This window comes from Mytilus edulis, chromosome 14 (genome assembly GCF_963676685.1).
Source record: "Mytilus edulis chromosome 14, xbMytEdul2.2, whole genome shotgun sequence".
Classification (NCBI taxonomy): Eukaryota; Metazoa; Mollusca; class Bivalvia; order Mytilida; family Mytilidae; genus Mytilus; species Mytilus edulis.
Window position 1 is genome coordinate 13349593 of NC_092357.1, and position 21921 is coordinate 13371513.

At 32.6% G+C, this 21921-nt stretch overlaps 1 protein-coding gene across 1 annotated transcript in view; it reads right to left on the bottom strand.

The window, feature by feature from the left end:
* Positions 1-1212: 1212 nt before the first annotated feature.
* Positions 1213-21921, bottom strand: part of LOC139503988 (putative ankyrin repeat protein RF_0381) — a 57297-nt gene continuing 36588 nt past the window's right edge. The window contains exons 11-19 of the mRNA XM_071294036.1: positions 21385-21483; positions 19210-19308; positions 14201-14299; positions 10051-10152; positions 7461-7514; positions 7206-7230; positions 4214-4474; positions 1737-2411; positions 1213-1334 (exon numbers count right to left, since the gene is read on the bottom strand). Coding sequence (XP_071150137.1) covers positions 1213-1334; positions 1737-2411; positions 4214-4474; positions 7206-7230; positions 7461-7514; positions 10051-10152; positions 14201-14299; positions 19210-19308; positions 21385-21483 — 1536 coding nt within the window. The remainder of the gene's footprint in view (positions 1335-1736; positions 2412-4213; positions 4475-7205; positions 7231-7460; positions 7515-10050; positions 10153-14200; positions 14300-19209; positions 19309-21384; positions 21484-21921) is intronic.

A 21921-nucleotide genomic window follows, 5' to 3' on the forward strand; every position in this document is an offset into this window, starting at 1 on the left:
TTTTAGTTATGCTGAAAACTACGCTGACTAGGAAATGTTTTACAGGTGGAAAATGTTCTATGATAGATATCATTTTTATCAGACACTTTTCCTTTTTTTAATTTGGTTCTAATAATATGCCAACAATCTGTATATTTAGACATTAAATTGAGCGTTTTACTCTTAACATACGTACAACCATCCCGATAAGCAGACCAAACGCCCAAATAGCATCATACTCAATATAGATTAACCGACCAATCTCTCGGTTAGCCGAGTGTCGGCCGTGAATATGTAATATATAGAGTTTTCTGAATTTCGTTTTTTTTAATTGGACTCTCTTTCCCACTACCTCTTGTTTGTATTGTATATCGTGTTTATTAACCTACTCTATATTCCCGAAGAAAAATATGGCATGAATATCGTTTGTTTCCGTAAGTTTTCTTTCATTTTGGATGTTGTTTTTTTTATCGAAAAAATCGCGTAAAAACGTAAGGTGCTTCTCATTTAAAACTCTAAAAAAACAATGTGCTTAGCATTTTTAGTTAAGCATTAAGATTTATGACGTTAAATGGGATGCAAAAAAGCAATGGAGGCCGCAAGAAGGATTTTCTGAAGTTTTTAAGTATCTAAGACATGAAAGAAGTCAGGTTTGAAATGGCCATTAGATAATCTGCTTTTTTGTACAATACTTAGTAATAATAATAAAACATATCTTAAGGAATGTTTTTTTTTTTATTTAGAAGAGAAGAAAACACATGTTCTGCACTAGTTGTGTACGATGGTTTTAGGGTAGTGACGTCAATGCGGAGTTTCCCGTGTGATAAGAATAATAACAAAGTCCGAACGCACCAATATGATGACCGATTACACACGGTAAGATATAGAAAATATATGTATATGACCGACATGAACCAACGACAACCACTGAACGTCAGTCTCATAACTATATCAAATCGAATATAGTAATATAAACAATATGAGATTATTACATACTGATAAACTGTTACATCTAATTGATTTAAATACTCACGCTGATTATTTTGATGAGTAATCCGTGATTTTTTTTTTACATAGTCCTACACTACAACTTAAGTAATCGATAATGAAAATTAAAATAACGATTATATAAAAATGAGAATTATAATAACTATGTTTTCCCCTTTTTGCAATACACTATTTACCACACTGTTATTCTGTTCCTTATTATACCTAAAGTAAATGCTTGTTTAATTATTGTAAACTTACAGATTGAACCTTGTCTTTATGCGTTAGAACAATCATAATTTTTGGGAAATCCTCAACACTTCCTTTGCAGTATGTTACGATTGTGTTGATCCAGAATCGCAGATAATCTGTCAGAAAAAATATAAAATAAACAACGCTGTTTAAAATTAAAAGACATATACCGTAAGATTACAGTCGAACATCGTTGTGTCGAACTCAATTGTGTCAAAAACTCGGCCGAGTCGAATTAATGTTTCGGTCCCGGTTAAATTCATGTTTGATCAATGCATAATAAACTCTAAGGAGTCGAACTCGGTTGATTCAAATAATCGGTTAAGTCGAGTAAATTTTATAGTCAAGTCGAAGTAAAATCAATGTTAACTGTCATTATTATCTTTATCTTATTTATCAAACATCTGACTGACTCGTGCATTAAAAGGCGTCACTTTGTATTGATTTAAGATAATAGGTTGTATTTTGACGAATATCTGTCCAATTTTGATCGAAAATGAATAAATTTGTAGTAATACCTCTTGCTGTTTTATCTCCGCTCTTTCCTGGGAGATATGTTTTATGCGGACAGGGGTCATCCAGTTTTCTACTTCCATCTAATACGATCATATAAAGAGCTCTGTATGTTAAAAACGTCTGATGAGTGGAATAGAAAACATCCTGTCCTCCAAAATCCCATATAACTACAGGCGCTATCATTTTATTGTGCAACATCTTTTTCCCAACTTTCGAAACCATTTTAAAGAATTTGTCTTTTGTGATAGTGACTTTGACTTCTTCTACTTTTTTGGTAACTCCAAAAAAGTTTTTTAGCCTTCTGAGAGGTCCAGGTTGAGTGATAGTGATAGCTTGTGTATGCGTGTTACCGCTGGAACCTGACTTCAAACAAGCATCGCCTGGGTTCTTTGGGTCATTTATTGCTCGTACTGTTTCAATCGAAACTTGACTTGTAGACGCAATATCTCCTTTTTTCGATCCTGTTTCCAATTGAGGATTAACCATGTTTTCACTAATATTCAATTGTATCGTGGGGTGTTTTGAATCAGGTATAACATTCTTTCCACTTGTTTGAAAGGACTCGTGTTTGTGTGTATCTACTGTATGTTTAGTAGTTGGCGTTGCATGAACGCTTTTCTGTATTCTGACTTTATGCAATAGGGATCTACTTGTGGTAACTTCTTCCAGGGAAAAATCTAAAATAAGAAAATGGTTCAAACTATTTTCAAAACAATGATTACTAATTCAAGTATCATATGCGAAAATATTTACAAAACCATTAATTTCAAAAAGTGTGCTTGTTTTACAACTGATTACTACATGTACTACATATTCTAGTATATTGTTTTATTCTAATAGATCGCATTATAACTTTCAATTCTTAAAATTGAGTTACAAACTATCTACCCGTTTCAATTGATATTTTATACTGTACATTTCAATGTGGTGTTGGTGAACTGTTGTTCATGCTACGACGAAGATTGGTGCCTGTTAAAATGTTAAACCAACTGCATTTGATTGCACCTTTCCTAATTCAGGAACCTGTTGATCAGTGGTTGTTGTTTGTTGGTGTGGTTTATAAATGTTTCACGTTTCTCGTTACTTTATATATATAACACCGTTGAATTTTCTGTTTGAATGGTTTTACACTGGTAATGTTTTACCCCTTTATAGCTTATTGTTCAGTATGAACCAAGGATCCGTGTTGATGGCTTTGACCTGTGATGGTTTACTTTAAAAAAAAAATGTGACATGAATGGAGAGTTGTCTCACTGGCATTTCTACGACAGATTCTTATTTCTGCTTCACAAGAAGGCGATTCAAGTCATACTTGCAATATTTATATTTATTTATACATGAGCTACATCTGTTAATACTACACAACATATTTAGTATATTTAGTATATATTTTGAGAAAAAAAAAAGATTAAAACTCCAATTTGGTAAGATATTAATACATTCTATCGATTTTATTTAGTCCCTCCCCTCATTTACCTTATGTACACCCTATCAATCAAAAGTTAAGTACTTCATTTTGCAATATATTTTTTTTAATAAAAACATTCCAAACATTCTTCGTTTAAAATTAAAAGCATTTCATGTGTGCATGTTTTATTTTTTCAGTTTTAGATTTTGCAATCAATTTTTTCTACATTCTCAACATTCCTCATTTAAAAAAAGCATTTCCTGTGTAAATAATTTATTTTTCCAGCTTTAGATTTTGGAATCTGTAGATAAGATATTGTATTCCGTTTTTGAATGCTTGGTAGTCAACCTTATTCAATTTTCAAGCTCCCAAGGGTGACTGGGAAATCAAAATGTGGTCATTTTGTCTTCTCCCGATCGGCAGTAAAACGCTGCCAAAGTAGGGCCGTCCGTTTGGCTGTGCAGGATGTATCAAGTTTGCAGTCACGTCCAGACTGATTGCGGAAGTTAAATCCGATGCCTCGCCTTAAAAGAGAGTCACGCTCTTTGCACGTTAAGAACCACTTGCAACAAATCGTTGAGGGGTCCGTAGGTGGCATGTTGGAAGGCAAAATTTCTGTGCCTATGCTCTAAATCCTTCTTTTCCAGTGGCAGTCCTAATTTCCCAGTACGACATTCCGGATGGCCATTATTACATGCATTAAAAGACCTTCTTATTGTATCTATTGTTAACTTGTTCTCGTCCTGAATATGCATGACATATTTGCCACTTGACGTTAAGCAACCAACAATCAGTAAATCAATCATTTGTTATATATGCTGGATAATATCAGCGTTTAATTGCGTTATCACATACTATCATATATATATCTATTCAGAACTTGCAAGCTGCAATATGTTTTCGAAACACTTTGAAAAAATTACCTTTCAAAAAATTGAAGGACAGACTAACGTTATGGTGGACAAGTTAGCAGTTATCTATTTTAAAGGTGTAATGTATTTTTTTTTAATCTAAACTGATACAATGTATCTTCACTTATATTTCTTTTGTTTTGTTTAGATTAAAACATACCTTGTTCTCCAACAAGCCAGGTCTTAGTTGCACGGTCGATATATGAAAGACCATTGGTTAATTCTATTCCATCGGTCGATTTCACCTTAGGTTTAGTTGGACTTTTCCCAACCAGATATCTTGCTATTGTTGTCTTCCCTGTACCATGTTCACCAACTAACATTACTCTTGATTCATAGTGGGGATAATTTTCTTGTTCCAATAGACTAGCAAATACTTGCGCTGATTTCTTATCGAATTTCTTAACCTCAACTGGAAGACCTAAATTCCGAATGATATATGGGTCAGTCTTACATTTGAAACAGTTCAAGCTTACATATTATTGCAAGAATGTTCTAGAATCATACTAACCTTATGTGGTTTGAGAAGAACATAAAATTGAGAAATATAAAATCAAACAAGTGACACATGCAACATTTTATTGACCATTTAATTGGAAACCCAACACATACCCCCCAACACTTATTAAAGAGGAATTTCTGGATAATCATAGGTCTGTTCGATATGTTCCAAGGATAAAAAAATTGGATCTCTCATCACTGCATTGGATATCTAAACTAAGTAAGTGTGCTGGCTTACAAACAACGTTAACGGTATATTGGTCAGTCTGCCATATGCTCAATGAAACCTCATTCTAAATTGTAAACATTAATTACATCTACAATCAAAGCCGGGTTTCAAAGTTATTGTGCAACTAAATATTCTAGATTATACGCAAACCTGATGTGAAAACTACAAAAAATACACAGACTTTTAGAGTACATTCACTGTGTGACTCTTTCAACTTGCTTTATCATTAAAACATTGATTGGTCTACATTTTACACATCATTCTCCATTCCAAACTTAAAGACACATGGTTAACGTTGGTATTGTTTTGTTTCATACTAAACAAAGGCCAACATATACACATGGACAAAAGTATCTGAGTATTGCAACACCAAATTGAAATTGAAATAAAAAAACACTTTTTATGTTTTTGTGATATAATTTGGTAAAATAGAACAACTTAAACATTATTCAAGTATCACCTGAGCTTAATCAATAAATATCGAATCGATAAGTTTTTATCTGCACATGCAGCTACTATACCCGTAAACAGCAAAACAGATATTTTCATCCTCATTGTTTTCAACACTTTAAATAACCAAGTTTTTAAAGTTATGTGATTGACACCTTGTAATTGGTCCTCGACAACTCTAAACTGCAGCAAGATGGCATATTATCAGCATGAGTGAAGCAGGGATGTCGCTGTAATAACTGCACGTATTGTTGGTCATCACCATTCCACTATAAGTCGTTTTGAGTTAAAAATAAGGCAATAAACGATGTTCAAGACCTTCCGAGATAAAGAAGACCCCCTATACCATTTGCTAGGGAAAATCAAGAATAATGAAGGTTGGTCAGAAGGAAACCCATTGCATACAATACAATCCTAAAAAGAGAGTGGTGGGCATACAGGCGCTTTTTAACAATAACTGTTCGTGATCGACTCATCGCTACTGGTTATCGTGCGATAAGACCATTTCAGAGACCTTTGCTTACAAACAGACACACAGTTTTCCGTATCCAATGTAGTGCAGAGCTCGCTAAAGTTGAAAATTAGCATCGTGGAGGAAGATCCATTGTTCCAATGGAACTCGGTTCATCTTCCTTGGACGGATCGTAGCCCGGATTTGAACCATATCGAGCATATATGGAACACTATTGGGCGGAACGTGCGCGAAAGGACACCCCAGTTCAAACACATCATGAAATAAACAATGCTCTTCATCAGAAATGGTTACTGCTACCTTTGCAACAAATTAGTCGATTTTTGGCAGGAATCAGAAGACGTTTAGATGCGGTTATCCGTATGAATGGAGGCTGCGCACAAAGTACTAATTCTTTGGCGTATAACGATCAACCATAATGTGAACAGTCATCTGAAGATTAATTTTGAAATGTCTGACATTGTAAGGTTCGAGTACAGTAAAATGCATTTTTTTGTACAAAAAACACTTCATTTTGTTATTAAAATTGTGGTTATATACATCATTTTTTTTCAAACATTTTTTGTTCGTTTCAATGCCAATATAATCATAAACTATGTTTCAATAATATTATACAAATATTTTATTATATTCCATCCAAAAAAAGAGGCTGATTTTTCAAATTTTTAAAAATCAAGGTGTTGCAATACTTTTTTTCCATGTGTATAGATACAAGTATCTTGTCTAAATAGGGTATACATTTTTCTTCAGAAAAAAACATTTTGATTAAAAAAAATATTTCTGAAACTGACAGTATAAACATCAATGATTCCTTGATTAACAACATATTTGTTACGTTCGGAGAACGTATTTGGCATAACTTTTAGGAGTTTTGGTATAATGCTCTTCATGACTTTACGAGTTTTGAACAGCGGTATACTACTGTTGGCTTTATTCTTCAACTTCGTATGATATTTGAACTTTAAATAATTTTTTGATTCGAGCGTCACTGATGAGTCTTTGAGACGAAATGCGCGTCTGGCTTAAATAAAACATTTTGGTCCTGGTATCTATGATGAGTTTTTTTTCAACAAACAATCGGCATTCCCATTTAAACCCTCTTCTGAAAACATGTTACCTTATTCTAGGGAGTCTCACTCCATACAGAAACTTTTTTAGGAAGAAAGAATGGTAGTTAGCAGTATCCTAGAGAGAGAAAAAGAGAGAGTTGCTTCTCACACGGAAGCTATCAAATAAAAATCTCCAAATGATAAAGTTGAAGTTTTACTCGGGAAACACTACGGGTGCTACATACGTTCGCCCCTCCTGTATGCGTAATCTTCCTCCGCAGCACTTGGGGGTGCGCGTTGCTAAATGTTTACTTTTCTTTGCTGTTTTTTGTGTTAAACTATTTTTTGTGTTGGCGTTGTCATTTTATATCCGATTTATTACTTTGAATGTCCCTATGGTTTCTTTCAAAATATTTGATACTCTGAGCATGCTTAATGAAAAAAATCTCACCAGGTAAAAGAGTCTTTTCAAAAACCTGTAAACCAAAATGAAGATGCATGAGATATGTATCAACGTTAATGTATTTATAATTGAAAACTACAATTTGCAAAATATTGATAATAAGGTCTCACGTACAATGTCATTTAAAAACATAATTCCTTTAAGTGTTCAATCATATTACTTGTTAAAAAAAGTTTTAAAACATAAAAAAAATGATTTTTTTTCAATAGCTACTACTAAAAATATCAAACAATTTTGTATTACCTTAAATAACTTTCTATTTGGCCTATAACTTGTTAAATCTATTGGCTTCTTTCCCTAAAAATCAAATATATGTTATGTATGAAAAGTATAACAATACTGTAATATTCTAGTAGGTTAAATTTTATCCTACAATAATTCTTGCAATTACAGACGGAAAACCATATTGATGCGAATAACATTCGCGGATCCAGGGGGTGTTCCGGAACGATCAATGCATTTGGATTGGGACATAAAGTTGGACCCCCTTTGTCCTGGGTTGGGAACCCCTCTTTTTGAAATAGCTGGATCCGCCCCTGGATAAACACAATGCTATCAACAAAGTGAATTTCATTATTTATATTGGAGAAAGATGAAATGAAGGAACATGATTATATGATATCAACTTTAATGAATAATGGGTCAGTTTCTTAAAAACGTGTAAGATATGAATGAATCTTTAAAATAAGTATCAAGTAAAGAAATAACATGGACGACATTGTACAATCTTAAATGATGTTATCTAGACTGCTTTTCAAAATTAAGGGGATACGATACAGTTTCGAATCAACAATAATTTTTTTACGAAAATTTGCATACCCTTCACCTTATCTATTCAAATATGTAAATAAAAAACAAATTTTATGTGTTTCTTTAAGAGATAAACGGGGTCGAAGTAAGCGGGTTTTTGGAAAAAACCAATGTGAGAATCTATTTACACAAATAATGTAAATATGTATGAGAATGCTTTGGAAAAAAAGATTTCAACAAATTTTTAGGATTTTAGGACATCGGCTTTTTTTCAATTAAAAAAAATATTCGTCGTATACTTTTTCATTTAAGTTATAACAAATAATCTTCATACGTACATACAAAAAGTCTAATTATATTTCAAAATAAACGGGTCCATGTATTTTTTTAGGTAGATCAGTCTTAATCATAAATATACAGTCGAAAAATGCATCATTTCCCAATATGTCACAGTTAGGGACGACATTTAAGTTATTACAAATAATCTTCATACGTACATACAAAAAGTCTAATTATATTTCAAAATAAACGGGTCCATGTATTTTTTTAGGTAGATCAGTCTTAATCATAAATATACAGTCGAAAAATGCATCATTTCCCAATATGTCACAGTTAGGGACGACATCAAAAGATCGATGTAGGATAAAAAACTTAAATCAAATAGTTTGGGGGTGGGGTCAACATTGCTACAAGTTTTGTTAATCTAAAATCGATTTTACATATATCCCTATTGGTCAATCAATTTTTCCCAAATTAAGTTAAGAAGGGGGGGGGGGGGTGTGGGGGTCAGTGAAAAAACTATGTGAATTAAGTTTTTTATCCTTCATTGAACTTTTGATGTCGTCCCTTATACATCGCGAAAATATTATTTTACGATAGCAAATCCATTACCTCTTCTGTAGTTGTATCGTATGCCCTTAAGCAACCAAAACCCCTATAAGGCATATGTATATTTAAAGTGCAAACACCTAATATATTTCTAAAATTGTCATTTCCTAGTAATAACCGGCCATTGGTGAAGATAAATACCTTAGATGTACATTTTACCTCAACAACAAAATCGATAAAAAGGTAGTTGTGTTCACAAGTTAAATATGTAATAGCCATTCAATTGATGCAAAACAGATTTTCTTTTTCCTCTTATCTGGCTTTTCACATGACTACCGTCAGGGATCAACATGACATGTTTTATGATGGCGCATGTCAAATTATTCCCGCTATCGTTTTATAATCTTCAACCATCGCCAAATAAAATCCGCCGTTATCAATTATAATCAAATGCACATAATAGCATAACCCTTAGGATTGTATTATAATTCAATACAGTTATAACGCCTGAGGAATATCCGGATTAAGATCGCTAATCACCTGTGCAGGTAGATCAATAGACCGGACAGGATACCACTTAATTTTGTCCAGGATAGACGATGTTTCACACTCAAAGTATATCATTTGAATGTAGTTATTAAAATTGTCACGTGCTCTGATTTATCAATATATACGCATAGGGTATTACTATTTTCCAGCAAGGCGCAAGGGTACACAATAATTTAAATAAAAGGCGAAGGATGATGTTGTATATTGATATTTAAATAAAATTCAATATTCAGTAGTACACCATAATAACTCTTAACGTTAAAATTGGCCCAAAAATGAAAAAGCCTTATTGGTTGTCCTGACTTCTAAATTGGAAAGGGAGATCTGTTTTCAAATTTCCTAATGGTTTGTTTCGTATTGATATAACTGTTTGACCACATTTGTATAGATACACATTTTATTGTATGGTCAATTGATTTTAAGAACATTCGCATTCAAGGTCTGCTTATAATTGTCTAATTAGATTTTAAAAAAAGTTTGAATGTTTTCTGCTTTCTCCTTTCCATTGCAAATTTAGAACTCACAAAGAAAGCAAATGTAATTGATGTTTTCTTATTTCTTTAAATACATTGTTTTTGTTAAGAGTAAGAATTGGTCTTGTGTAGGTTACAGTTATTGAAGTAACATAACATATTTCATATGTCAATAACACCAATTAATGAATAAATTATAACGAGAAATAAGATTCCCTTTTTCTGGTCCTTACCTTCAAATTCCTTATGGTTGGATCACAGTTACTGTCCAGCATGTATGATACCATCTTCACGCGATTATTACTGGCAACTATATGTAGCGCTGTATTGCCATCCTAAAAAAACGGTAAATGAATGTGCAGTTTGATGTTGCAGTAAAATCTTGTGCATATGTTGTTGTAATCAATTGCTTTCTCTTTATTGATTTTTTTTTTATTTAAATGATATTATCATGAATTCATGCAAAATAATCTTCAACTTTAATTACGAGTTGTATTATGTTAGTATTTCCCATTTACATTAATAGCATCTTATGCTGTTATTACAAGTATATCATAGATATAGGAAGATGTGGTGTGAGTGCCAATGAGACAACTCTCCATCCAAGTAACAATCTAAAAAAGTAAACCATTATAGGTCAATGTATGGATTTCAACACGAAGCCTTGGCTCACGCCGAACAACAATTATGTTATTATAGTATTCGTTGCGTTTGAATGAAAGGTTAAACAATTCCGTAATACATATCTTTCAAGTCTTAGTCACATAAACTTGGGACATACACATTGCATGTTATTATAGTATCCGTGCGTTTGATATGAAAGGTTAAACAATTCCTCAATACATATCTTTCAAGTCTTAGTCACATAAACTTGGGATATACAACATGTATTCCGTAAAGATTTTTTTTATTTGTCTTCTTTAATCTTTTTGGTTTTAACAAGTGGCTAAAGGAACGCCGTCTCACATTACACTGTGAAGAGATCGACAAAGAGAGGCGCACAGTTCGCTCCCATAGGAATGTCGAAAATTAGTTAAAAAAATAATCTCTAAATATAACAAATATGTTGTCAATAAACTCATTGATACTAGGATTGAAATTTTACATTTGCATCAGATGCGCGTTTTGTTTACAAAAGATTCATCAGTGACGCTCGAATTGAAATTGTTAAAAAGGCCAAAGAAATTACGAAGTTGAAGAGCATTGAGAACCAACAATTTCTGAAAATTTGCCAAGTGCGGCTAGGGTAATCTATTCATGAGGAAGAAAAGGCTTAGTATTTTAAAACATCTGATTTTTTTAACAGTTAATCAATATTTATGACCATATAAACGACAATTTAGGTTAACACAAAACTACTGGGCTTGTGATACCCTTGGGGTATAAAACAGCAGTGGCATTGACCCAGTGGAAGATAATAAACTCATCAAAGATACTAGGATTAAAATTGTATATTAGCACCAGACGCGCGCTTCGTCTTCAAAAAACTCATCAGTGACGATCAAATAAAAAAAATATTAAAAAGTTAAAATAAAGTACAAAGTTGAAGAGCATTGAAACCAAAATAAAAATCCTAAATTTCGATTGCAATGAGAGTATCCAGCATGTTGATCACTGGTACTTCTCTGAGTAGAAGGTTTAATCGTTTTAATTCTTATTAATAACTATGCTTCCATTTTCATGTTGAGAAGCATTGCGGATTATGGTTTTCTAAATGTTGATGGTTATAAGATCTGTAGGACGAATGAATATAGTTTGAAATGAACTGTTCGTTTTTGACATTATTTGGAAGGTAACTGCAGATAAAATTTATGAAATTTTAAAAGAAATTGTAGTAATGGTAAATGACATTACTGGTAAATAATTGTTTTTTTCTTTTATTGGGTAAACAGTTTGACACATTTTGTGTAAGGTTTTTTTTGTTTTTCTGTATAAACTAATTAATATCTAAATGCTATATGATTTTTTTTTGGAGCTGGTAAAGAAAAATGCTTTCAAAACTAATTTTACTGTCTATTAGTAAACATATATTAGATTTTGGGCCAATTTTTCAAGTGTCTAAAATTAAACTATGTTTATATTTAACATATATTAAATATGTAGGACTCTAAAGTGCGATGGTCACGCTAAACTGCGATGGTCTACGCTAAAGTACAATTAAGTGATAGCTGTATTGTATTTTAAGCTCCGACGGCATCAATTGGGGATTTGATGGTCGCAAATTAAGTTTACTGCCGTCGGAGCTTAAAATACAATATTGTTATCTCCATTCTAATGAAACTGACAGAAAACAACGTTAAAACATGTATTTAAAATCTGTCATATGCCCTCTGCGCTTGCGCGTACGTCCCATAGCATCAATTGTCAATTAATGCCATGTAAATAAGTGACGTTATCCAATCAAAATGAACGTTACAAACGTTGTTGCATATTGATGGTTTTTTTTTCTGCTAATGCACGATGGTTTATCATGCAATGGACCATAGGTTCGGGGATTTAAAAAAAATAGTCTCTTATTTTTTGCAAAAGCTAGTATATACATATGCCAAGGTATAACATATGTGATAGGCTTGGTTATAATTTACCGACGGGCTTAAGTGATTGTTTCTAAATTTAAAAGACCAACTCCGTAATATTTACTAAATAAAAGTCATGTAGGTGTCACAAAATACTGTATGTCCTTTTAAATGATTTTTTCAACAATTCGGGCGAATTGATATTGTGATAATTTGTGTAGCTTCACTACTATGAACACCCCCTTACCGTCGTCAAACTTATAAGTTACAAATACCTCTATTTCACCGACGTTATTTTTTATTTTAATGGGACCCTAAGTAGACTGCAACGTAAACAATGATTTTTAGTATCTGTTCGTTTCGAATAGAAGCAGGATACAAGAAACAGGATACCTCTGCGTGTACTATTTTGTATCTATATAGAAATTTTGTCAAAGGACTATGCTGCGCAAGACACAAGTCCTTCTTCCAGCACCCGAAAATAAACACATTTGTTATATCTGACAAAGCCCGGTTAGGTTTGAATAAAGCCAATCACATTCCGGTTTAAAAGTTGTTAATCAAATATTCGTGATGTATCTTCTGGCATGTATAGATTTTTTTGGTTTGTATAAACGACTGTTAAAGTCATAATCAAACTACGTTTTTACATCTAAACTTTCGGGGACCATTGGACTTTAGCGTATGTAAGCATCGCACTTAAGCATAAGCATACGTAGACCATCGTACTAAAGAGTCCTATAAATATATAAAGGGTTCTTTGAAATGCGCCGTGTACATCTGTATTTTTTTTCATTATTGATTGAATAATACCACATTTAGGTCCAAATGGTACAAAATTAAACTTTTGTTACAGTTCATCGAAAATTGTATACTTAGTTTTCATTGATATTCTGATTTTAAACAGATATATCATGTTAAGGAGGGGTATTGTCGAGAGAATGTTGAATTTCGCGAGCCGTAAGGCAAGGGAAATTCATTCTCAAGACTGGTATTTTTCGAAAATACCCCTCCAAAACATGATATATCTGTTTAATTACACCGAATGTTAACGTTCAAAAACGCATTGATGATCATGACGTTACAAGCGTCCAGTCGGATAGAGTATTGTTTAGCAAATACCACGGCAGAGAGAGTGAAAAAGACATATCCTTTTGGCAAATACCCCGGCGGTGTTCATTTGATAACAGTAAATTGGTGAAAAATACACTGGCTATCGACAAATCAAAATCCTGGATTCTTACATAAGGTGTAATAATAACAATTAACTTATATACCCTGGTTATTAATGAATTCGTGTTGCATAGTTTTTGGTTTTGATGTTTTGTTTTTTGAACTGTTTGTCGTTTTGGTTGTTTTCCGTTAGCCATGTTAATCATAATAATGTCAGTTTAGTTGTTTATATTATAAAACGCAATCTGTACAATTTATATATACTGATCGTTTATCATATATAAGCTGAAAGATTGATGATCGATAGATAATACTGTGGACGGATTACCTTGAAATAAGACAAATTTCATGAAATAGGAGTAGAAGGGCAAGTTAGGTATGTTTCTCAGTTTGGAAGTACAATGTACCTGTGATGGTATATATAAAGGAAACAGTAATATACCGCTGTTCGTCTCAGCATTTTAGTGAAACAATACGCCCATTAAATGCCAAAATAGGTTTGATGAATTTATTCTCAGAATAAGACAATTTACGCTTTTGGTTTGTCATTTAACACCGAATTGTTCATTTGGCATTGGGACAAACGACGCATCTGTTTGGTATTAAGAAATTTAACATAACAAGCTTATATGCATATATAAGTGATGTTACTTCCCAAGAAAAAAAACCCAGAATGTATCTAGTGAATACGTACAATATCTTGAATATTCTTTTCACATCCTTTTTCAATTAAAATCTTTATCGATTCTATTAGATTTTTATCAGCAGCATAGTGTAATGCAGTCCTTTCAACCTTGATTAAAAATAAAACAATCAAGTTTTAGGTAGGCAGTTATAAATATAACAAATATACATTATAACGACGAATACATTATACAATTATGGCCCGTTGAAGAGGTGAATATCCAAAATTGTCAACACGAGAAGGTTATTTCATTGAGGGCGCAGCCCGAAGTGAAATAACTTTTAAGGGTTGACAATTTTGGATATTCATCGACTCTAAGGGGCCACAATTGCTTTATTATACCGAACTAACATTGGAAAGGCCTTTCGAACACTTCTTTAGACTTTACACAACAGTCAACACAAACACACAAGCTGAAAATACCTTTACGGCTTTGTGTTCTAGAATTTCTCGAATGTACAACAAAGGTAGAATCTTTTTGTAAAATATTGATGGCCCTGAAAAGGACCGTTTATAAGAGACACGGCTGCTGGCACTATTTTCATGACCACTGCCTTATTTCCATTTCTCTCGTTTGGCTTCCAGTGTAACGTGCACGCTGCCATTTTGTTTATTTACGTCTGTGACGTCATTTTCATGGGAGGTAACTCAAGTAAAAATCAACACACTGAAAAGGGTATTCACCGGTGAATAATAGGGTTATTCCCCGCTGGTGCAAATTTTTAGGGTTATTCGTCCTTCCTTGCAATTGAATGAAAAACAACTGAATTATTCCATGTCACGTGATAACGTTTCACCCAATAGATTTGTTTAAAATATATGTAAGGTATAATAATATTATATATACATGTGCCGTCAAACAAGTATAGTCATTGAACAAATTAAAAGAGAATCGGAAGATATCAAGGAACATGTTTACCCAATAGTCGAAAACAAACTGACACAGCGGATTATTTAAGAATTTACAGTGTAAATTTTGCTTTAGTACGCACACTGCAAATTTATTCTGATCTATAATTAAGCCCGTACGTAAACCTACACCAATCACACACTCTCGATCGCCATTCAACAATACGATCCGTATGTATTGTATCTATGTCTTTATCACAATGTTTGGGACAAACAGCGCTGTTAATGTTGACAGCTATGTGTAGCACAGTAATTCCAAACTTAAAACAACTGTATGAATTGAAAGATGAAATGCACCTGTCAGCATATTATGTCTGTTTGATGCGACTATCATACAATTGAGATATTTAGCTAGCTATAAAACCAGGTTCAATCCACCTTTTTCTAGTCAGGAATAAGACAGTTGTTATCCATTCATTTGATGTGTTTGAGCTTTTGAATTTTCCATTTGGTGAGGGACTTTCCGTTTTAAAAGTTTATCGGAGTTAAGAATTTGTGTGATTTTACCTTATATTAGTCCGTAGAAAAAGTTAATTGAAAACGCAATTTTATTTACACGTTTAATAAAGGATTTTTCATGTTGATGGTTTGTTGTTGCTATATTCGATCTGTTGTGTTAACAACTATTTCTGTTAAATGTATTTACTCTAATTGGAACCTTTCTTGACACAATTTGTGTTGATTACGTCCCGTGCATTACTGCTTTATACATTAAAACAAATTAGTCGTGTGTATAATGCTTAATTTGCTGCAAACTATAGGTGAGGAGGATAAAGTCTCTTTTATAAAAAAAATACAGTATACATACTAGCCCGTTGGTGTGTGACCCTATGACCACCAGACATTATGTGTCTTGGTATGTAATTCAAATTTCTGTTGTCAAGTCTTTCGCGACAAAAACAGTATCCATAAGCACACCCACCTTGCTAGGAAGAGGGTTCAAGTTTAGATATAAGCACTACGTGTTTCATTAGAGCATTACATATACTAGTATATTCCATTTAAGGTGGTACCCAACACTTTCACTAAAATTAATTTGTCTCGTTTAATTTTCATAAAATTTTGACAAAGTATTTACTTTGACCCTTTAACAAAAACATATAAATTTCAAAAATTTTGAACCAAGCGTTTTGTCAGAAAAATTACACTGGTTATATAGCAGTTTGACAAACACCAATTTTGATCATTGAGAAGCTTAATATTCCCTTTACAACACAACGTAATTAAAACGTTTAGCTGACTTTACAGAGTTATCTCCCTGTAGTGTTAGGTACCACCTTAATTGTTTACTTTTATTGATTGTATATGTACCGTAAAATTGTTTTAGTGTAACATGTGTAAGAAGGAGTTATCTTTATCTTGGGTTTGTTTATTTTCTTTAATTGAACAGCACTGTTTCTTTTTACTATAATGATCGTGTCAAATGAATTTTTAAACACAAAAACAAATCAGTATTTGTCACAGTAAAACATGAATTAGTGTTTTTACGAAGCAAATGTTTATCAACTGACGATACTGTTTTTCAGTTTACACATCATTAAATAGTAAAATTACAACTGTCATATTCCTGTCATTGTACAGGCATTTTGCTATGTAAAAATGGTAGATTAAACCCTGGTTTAATAGCTAGTTAAACTTATTATTTGCATGACAGTGACACTAAAGGCCATTATATGTGCAACGATGTGTGACCACAATAGGCAAACATGACAAAAAGGGGTAAATCAGTCAGCATTGTGTTTAGTCTTAAGCATTGTTAAGCACTATAAAAACGAACAAATATATAGTGAAAGAAAAATATAAAACAAAAAAGCAAATAGACAAAACACAGTACCAAAATGATCCACGCTAAATTTTACACCTTAACAGTCAAAGTAAGAGTACAATTTTACAAACACATATAAAAGAATATTATAACTCGTTATTTTTTTAATAAACAAAAGGGTCGACGTTAATTTTATATGTATAACCTAAAAAGTGTTCGTGTTGCTTTAACAAGAAAAGTTTGTGTTGACCTCCCTCCCCGAACGATTGCCTTTTAAAACGAACAAATATAAAGCGAACACAATATTTTAATCTGTATTAGTAGTCATACGATCTAAATAAGGCCGTCAATTTTCTTGTTTGAATTTTTTTACATTGTCATATCGGGGCCTTTTATAGCTGATCTGCGGTATGGGCTTTGCTCATTGTTGAAGACCGTATGGTGACCTATAGTTGTTAATGTCTGTGTCATTTGGGTCTCTTGTGGACTGTTGTCTCATTGGCAATCATACCACATCTTCTTTTTTATACGGTGGAAATGTTGTTTAGAAAGAAACTAATGAATAAGCAAACTACCGAAATTGCTATGATTTGGTTAAGCTATGCCATGTTTCAGGTAAGTGTCTAGCAATTCGTCATAGTTTTGATAAAGTTTATCATGGTTTAGATCCAAATTTATTGATATGTGTTTCAGCTCAATATTTATAGTTTTTTAAAACACTTGTAATGAAACGAAGTTACACAATTAATCAACTGACGAAACAAAAGCCTTTGAAACTAAATTTAGAGGGTGTAATGAGCGAAATGTACATTAAACAATTTAATTATTCGTGACATGTCTTTTTTATGCAAATCCTACTACTTCCGAGTGATCTTTAAAAGAAATAACTAGCACTCATGTTATCCCATATACAACATGTACAATAACATCAACTTACAAGGATGAGATTTTGGCGATTTATAAGTTCTTCATTCCGACAAAAAACATTACTTTGAGCAGAAATTTGGAGGACTTACCTTGTTTATATTGGATACATAAGCTTTACAAAATTCCATACAAAATGCTGTACATAGCTAGCTCGTCTACATGTTCGACGAAAGAACTGTACATTATATTGACAAGGGTTATTTCCGCAGTGAAAGGGGTCTTCAGAAATGTTTTGATACTGTTAACTCGCGTTGTGGTATTCACCATGTGTGGATTACAAAAAAAAACTCTCAAAGAACTTCTAGATAAATGTAAATCTAGATCTTTCGCTGAAATTAGTTCTATTAAAACTTTTGATTTTTCAACCCTGTATGCAACCATTCACCATGCTAAATTAAAAAATTGTCTTAAGGAATAGTTCAAAATGCTTTTCAACCTAAAAGTAGTAGAATACACTATCGTTTATCACTTTGGGATACCAAAGAGCAAATTTCGTAATAAGTGAACCCCCCAAAAAACCAAAACATACTACACAGAGGAACAGGTGATTAGTATCATCCAGTTTCTTATTGATAACATATTTGTAGAATTTGGAGGTAAAACATTTTTAACAAATTGTCGGCATTCCTTCGGGAATAAACAGTGCAGCAGCGATCTCTTCATATCTTCATATGAGTCGGAGTTCCTTCAGACATTTGTAAAAAAAAAAGAACAAAGAATCAAGATCATGTAATTTCATTTACAGATATATTGTTCTTTCCTTTAAAAATCCAAACTTTTCTGATTAGGTTTAATTAACATATCCCCAAGACCTAGAAATTAAAAGAACAAAGTAATAGACACGGCTTCCACTGTCTCATTTTTAGACTGACCGTATACCTTGATTTTGCCATGAGCGGTCTTCTCAGTACAAAATCTAAGACATACGAGTTGATTTTCAATCTGAATATCAGTTTTCTCCAACCTTAGTAGCAATATAACAACTTCTCCTGCGCATGGGATATACACTTGTGTAAAACCATTCGATATTCAAGAGCTTACAGCTACTACTCAAACTATGGGAGCGCCACTACACGAATATGACATTTGTTATCCATTCATTTGACTGTTTAAGTGTTCGATTTTGCCGTTTGATTTCCGTTTCCAATTTTACCCAGAGTCACGCATTTTTGCTATTCTTATTTTACAGTTTTAATGGTTACTGCTCTTTTAAACTAGATCTTGAAAGGATAATTACAATAAAAGAAAGCGCTGCTTCTGTTATACATAAGTTATTTTCTTTGTGTGTCCATTTTGAACACTGTCGAGGATATCGTGAGCTGCATCACTTGTAAGATAGTTAGTTAAAGATGTCTACCTAAAATTATTTTATTCTGATAAATTTTTTAAGCTATTAGATATAGTATCCATCACGTACCTTGGTTTGTAAATTTAGATCAATGTTTTTGTCTATAAGCAATTGCATGATGTCTTCTTTTTCGTACAATGCACAATTGTGAAGAGCAGTGAATCCATTCTAAAAGGAAATGAATTACGTGTTTCATAGATATTTTTTTAGTAATTATATCTACGAATGATGTTTAACATTTATAACTTATATGATGATATCTTATAAGTTTTTTTTTAACAAGACCTTCATAAACTCCTCAAATAGGCATATTATAATGGATAATTCTGCTTTTGACAGTTCGATGAGCATTTATCAAATCAGACCTGACCTTTAATGTTATCGAGATAAAAAAAAACAGTTCAATTAAATGCTGTATTTCATATATTCCTACTTTAAATTAGACTTTCTTAGTTCATTGATGTACAACCATGTTTTCACAACGTACAAGCTATTTTTTTGTTAAGTTCTATGATAACTACTTAACAAAACTTAATTGAGTTGAAGGGAAAAGTCTGTACAGAACTGATGTTTATCAGTGTGAAAAGGCCATTAAGGGATACAAAGAATAGACATGACTTAATTATATATTGGTATGTAAAGACATAATCAGATGATAATCGTCTAATCAGTTTAAACGTTGTTATCTTCGTATTTCAACGATGATTTCATTCTTATAATACCTCTTTATATATTAAATCCATTACTGGTAAACCCCAGTGAATTATTTCAGAAATTGTAAATAGCTTCTATTGGGTCACGGAAAACAGTTTTATCTGATCTTACTTTGACGCTATGATGAAGTTTAATCTTAGACAGACACAATAAATAAAATGCACTTCGATTACATAAGGTTAATAACTACAAACTAAGTAAATCATACAAATAATATTTAAAATAACCTGTGTACGTTATTCTATTTTTAATCGCCGATTTGTCCCAGTTATAGACGCGTTTTAAAATTGTTTTACGTATTGTTTTTATATTGTGTTTTAGATAAAAGTCATTAAGAGACATGGAGAGTTGTCTCATTGGTACTCTTACTACCACATCTTCTTATTTCATTGATATTTAAAATGCAATATAATGTCCATATGCAGACGCACTAATGTCAGTAATATTTATCCCATAAGGACGCGGTGTGTCAGTGTATGATCACCACCGATGGCCAGAGGTGATTTAATATTGACACACCAAGTCCGTATGGGATAACTATTTTACATCCCAGCTGTTTTAGATTAGACGAAAAGCCATTTTCAATTCATTAAATCTAGTTTAGAACGCCACACAGCCATTATGATATACTTTACATATTGCTATATTATGTTTACCCTTTATGACCCTCGAACTAGATGATTAAATATGAAACCATGTCAACTTACCCCAATGACCAATCTGCCCATAATAAAACCCCAATTTTAAAAAGGATAAAATCCTATTTAACGATCAGTCTGACAACTCACTTATTTACGAGAAAGGGTTCAAACACTACTGAATAAAGGTCGGCCAACTTGACCATCTTATGAAAATATCTTGCTTCCTGAAAAGTTTAAGTATGTTAAATAACTGATAGAAAGTATCCAGTCGTCCTGGAGTAGGGATTGGTTGATATGTTAAAAGTCTTGAGTTCGTATCCCTGCATAGACTCTGGATTTTTTTCTACATAAATTTTAAAAGATAGTCTTTTCCGTATAAATAAATCTTAAGTTTTAAATTGGATTTGACATTCCCGCCAAATTGTTACAGAACGAAGGAAAGCATGCATAACAACGAAACTCAAACTGGGGTGATCTGGTAGGTGTGATCCGGCTCAGATCACCCCTGTTAGAAATGCAGTCTGGACCCTTACAATTATGTTAGCTATGAAAATAACAAACACATTTTTCTTGCTGCAATAATGTAATTGTCAATGACTGGCATGTTACATAATAAAATATGGGTCCTATTTAAAAGGTTAACTTAAACATTGGTAATAAATAAACCAAATGCAACGTATGTATGACTTTAAAATGCTTACAGTGATTGTAACTTTTGTCAGCGCTTTGAATTTTATTCTGGTTTCACTTTTTTAATATTTCTATGTAAAAAATAACTCAACAGATATTGATTTACGAAATGTGTATCTGGTGCTGTAAGTTGGTAAATATCCTGTCTGACTATGAATTGTGACGGAAAATATTCAAATGGTATTTATCATACGTTTACCTTGTCTTGTAAATTAATGTCAATTCTCCTGTCGAGTAGCATTTTAGCGAATTGTGTTCTCCCTTTCCATGCAGCATGATGAAGTGCAGAATTACCATCCTGGCGAGAGAAAAATATAGCAATATTTCTCGTGATCGTTTAATTGTAGAAATGCGTTGTGTTATGAAATGAGAAAAAGACGTCTATACAACTGAATAATTTCATGCTTGAATACAATGACGTTAACACATAGCAACCATGACGTTACATATAGAGAGCGCTAACGCGTATAGGTACATGTATGATTCCCGCGTTCTGTGATTGTCTCTATCTATCCTCGATAATATTATCCTACTACTAAACTATATTATTCCATATTGATAAAACTTTAGTAGGTTTTTCTATATGAATGGGATTTTGAATAAATAAGCATATTCACCTGCGGAAAAGGATATTCACCACGCATAACGTCGCGTGCTTTTACCTGCACTATTTTGGTAAAAAACCCGATTGATGTACAATTGGTTTTGGTTAATAATGCCATAACATACATTTCTC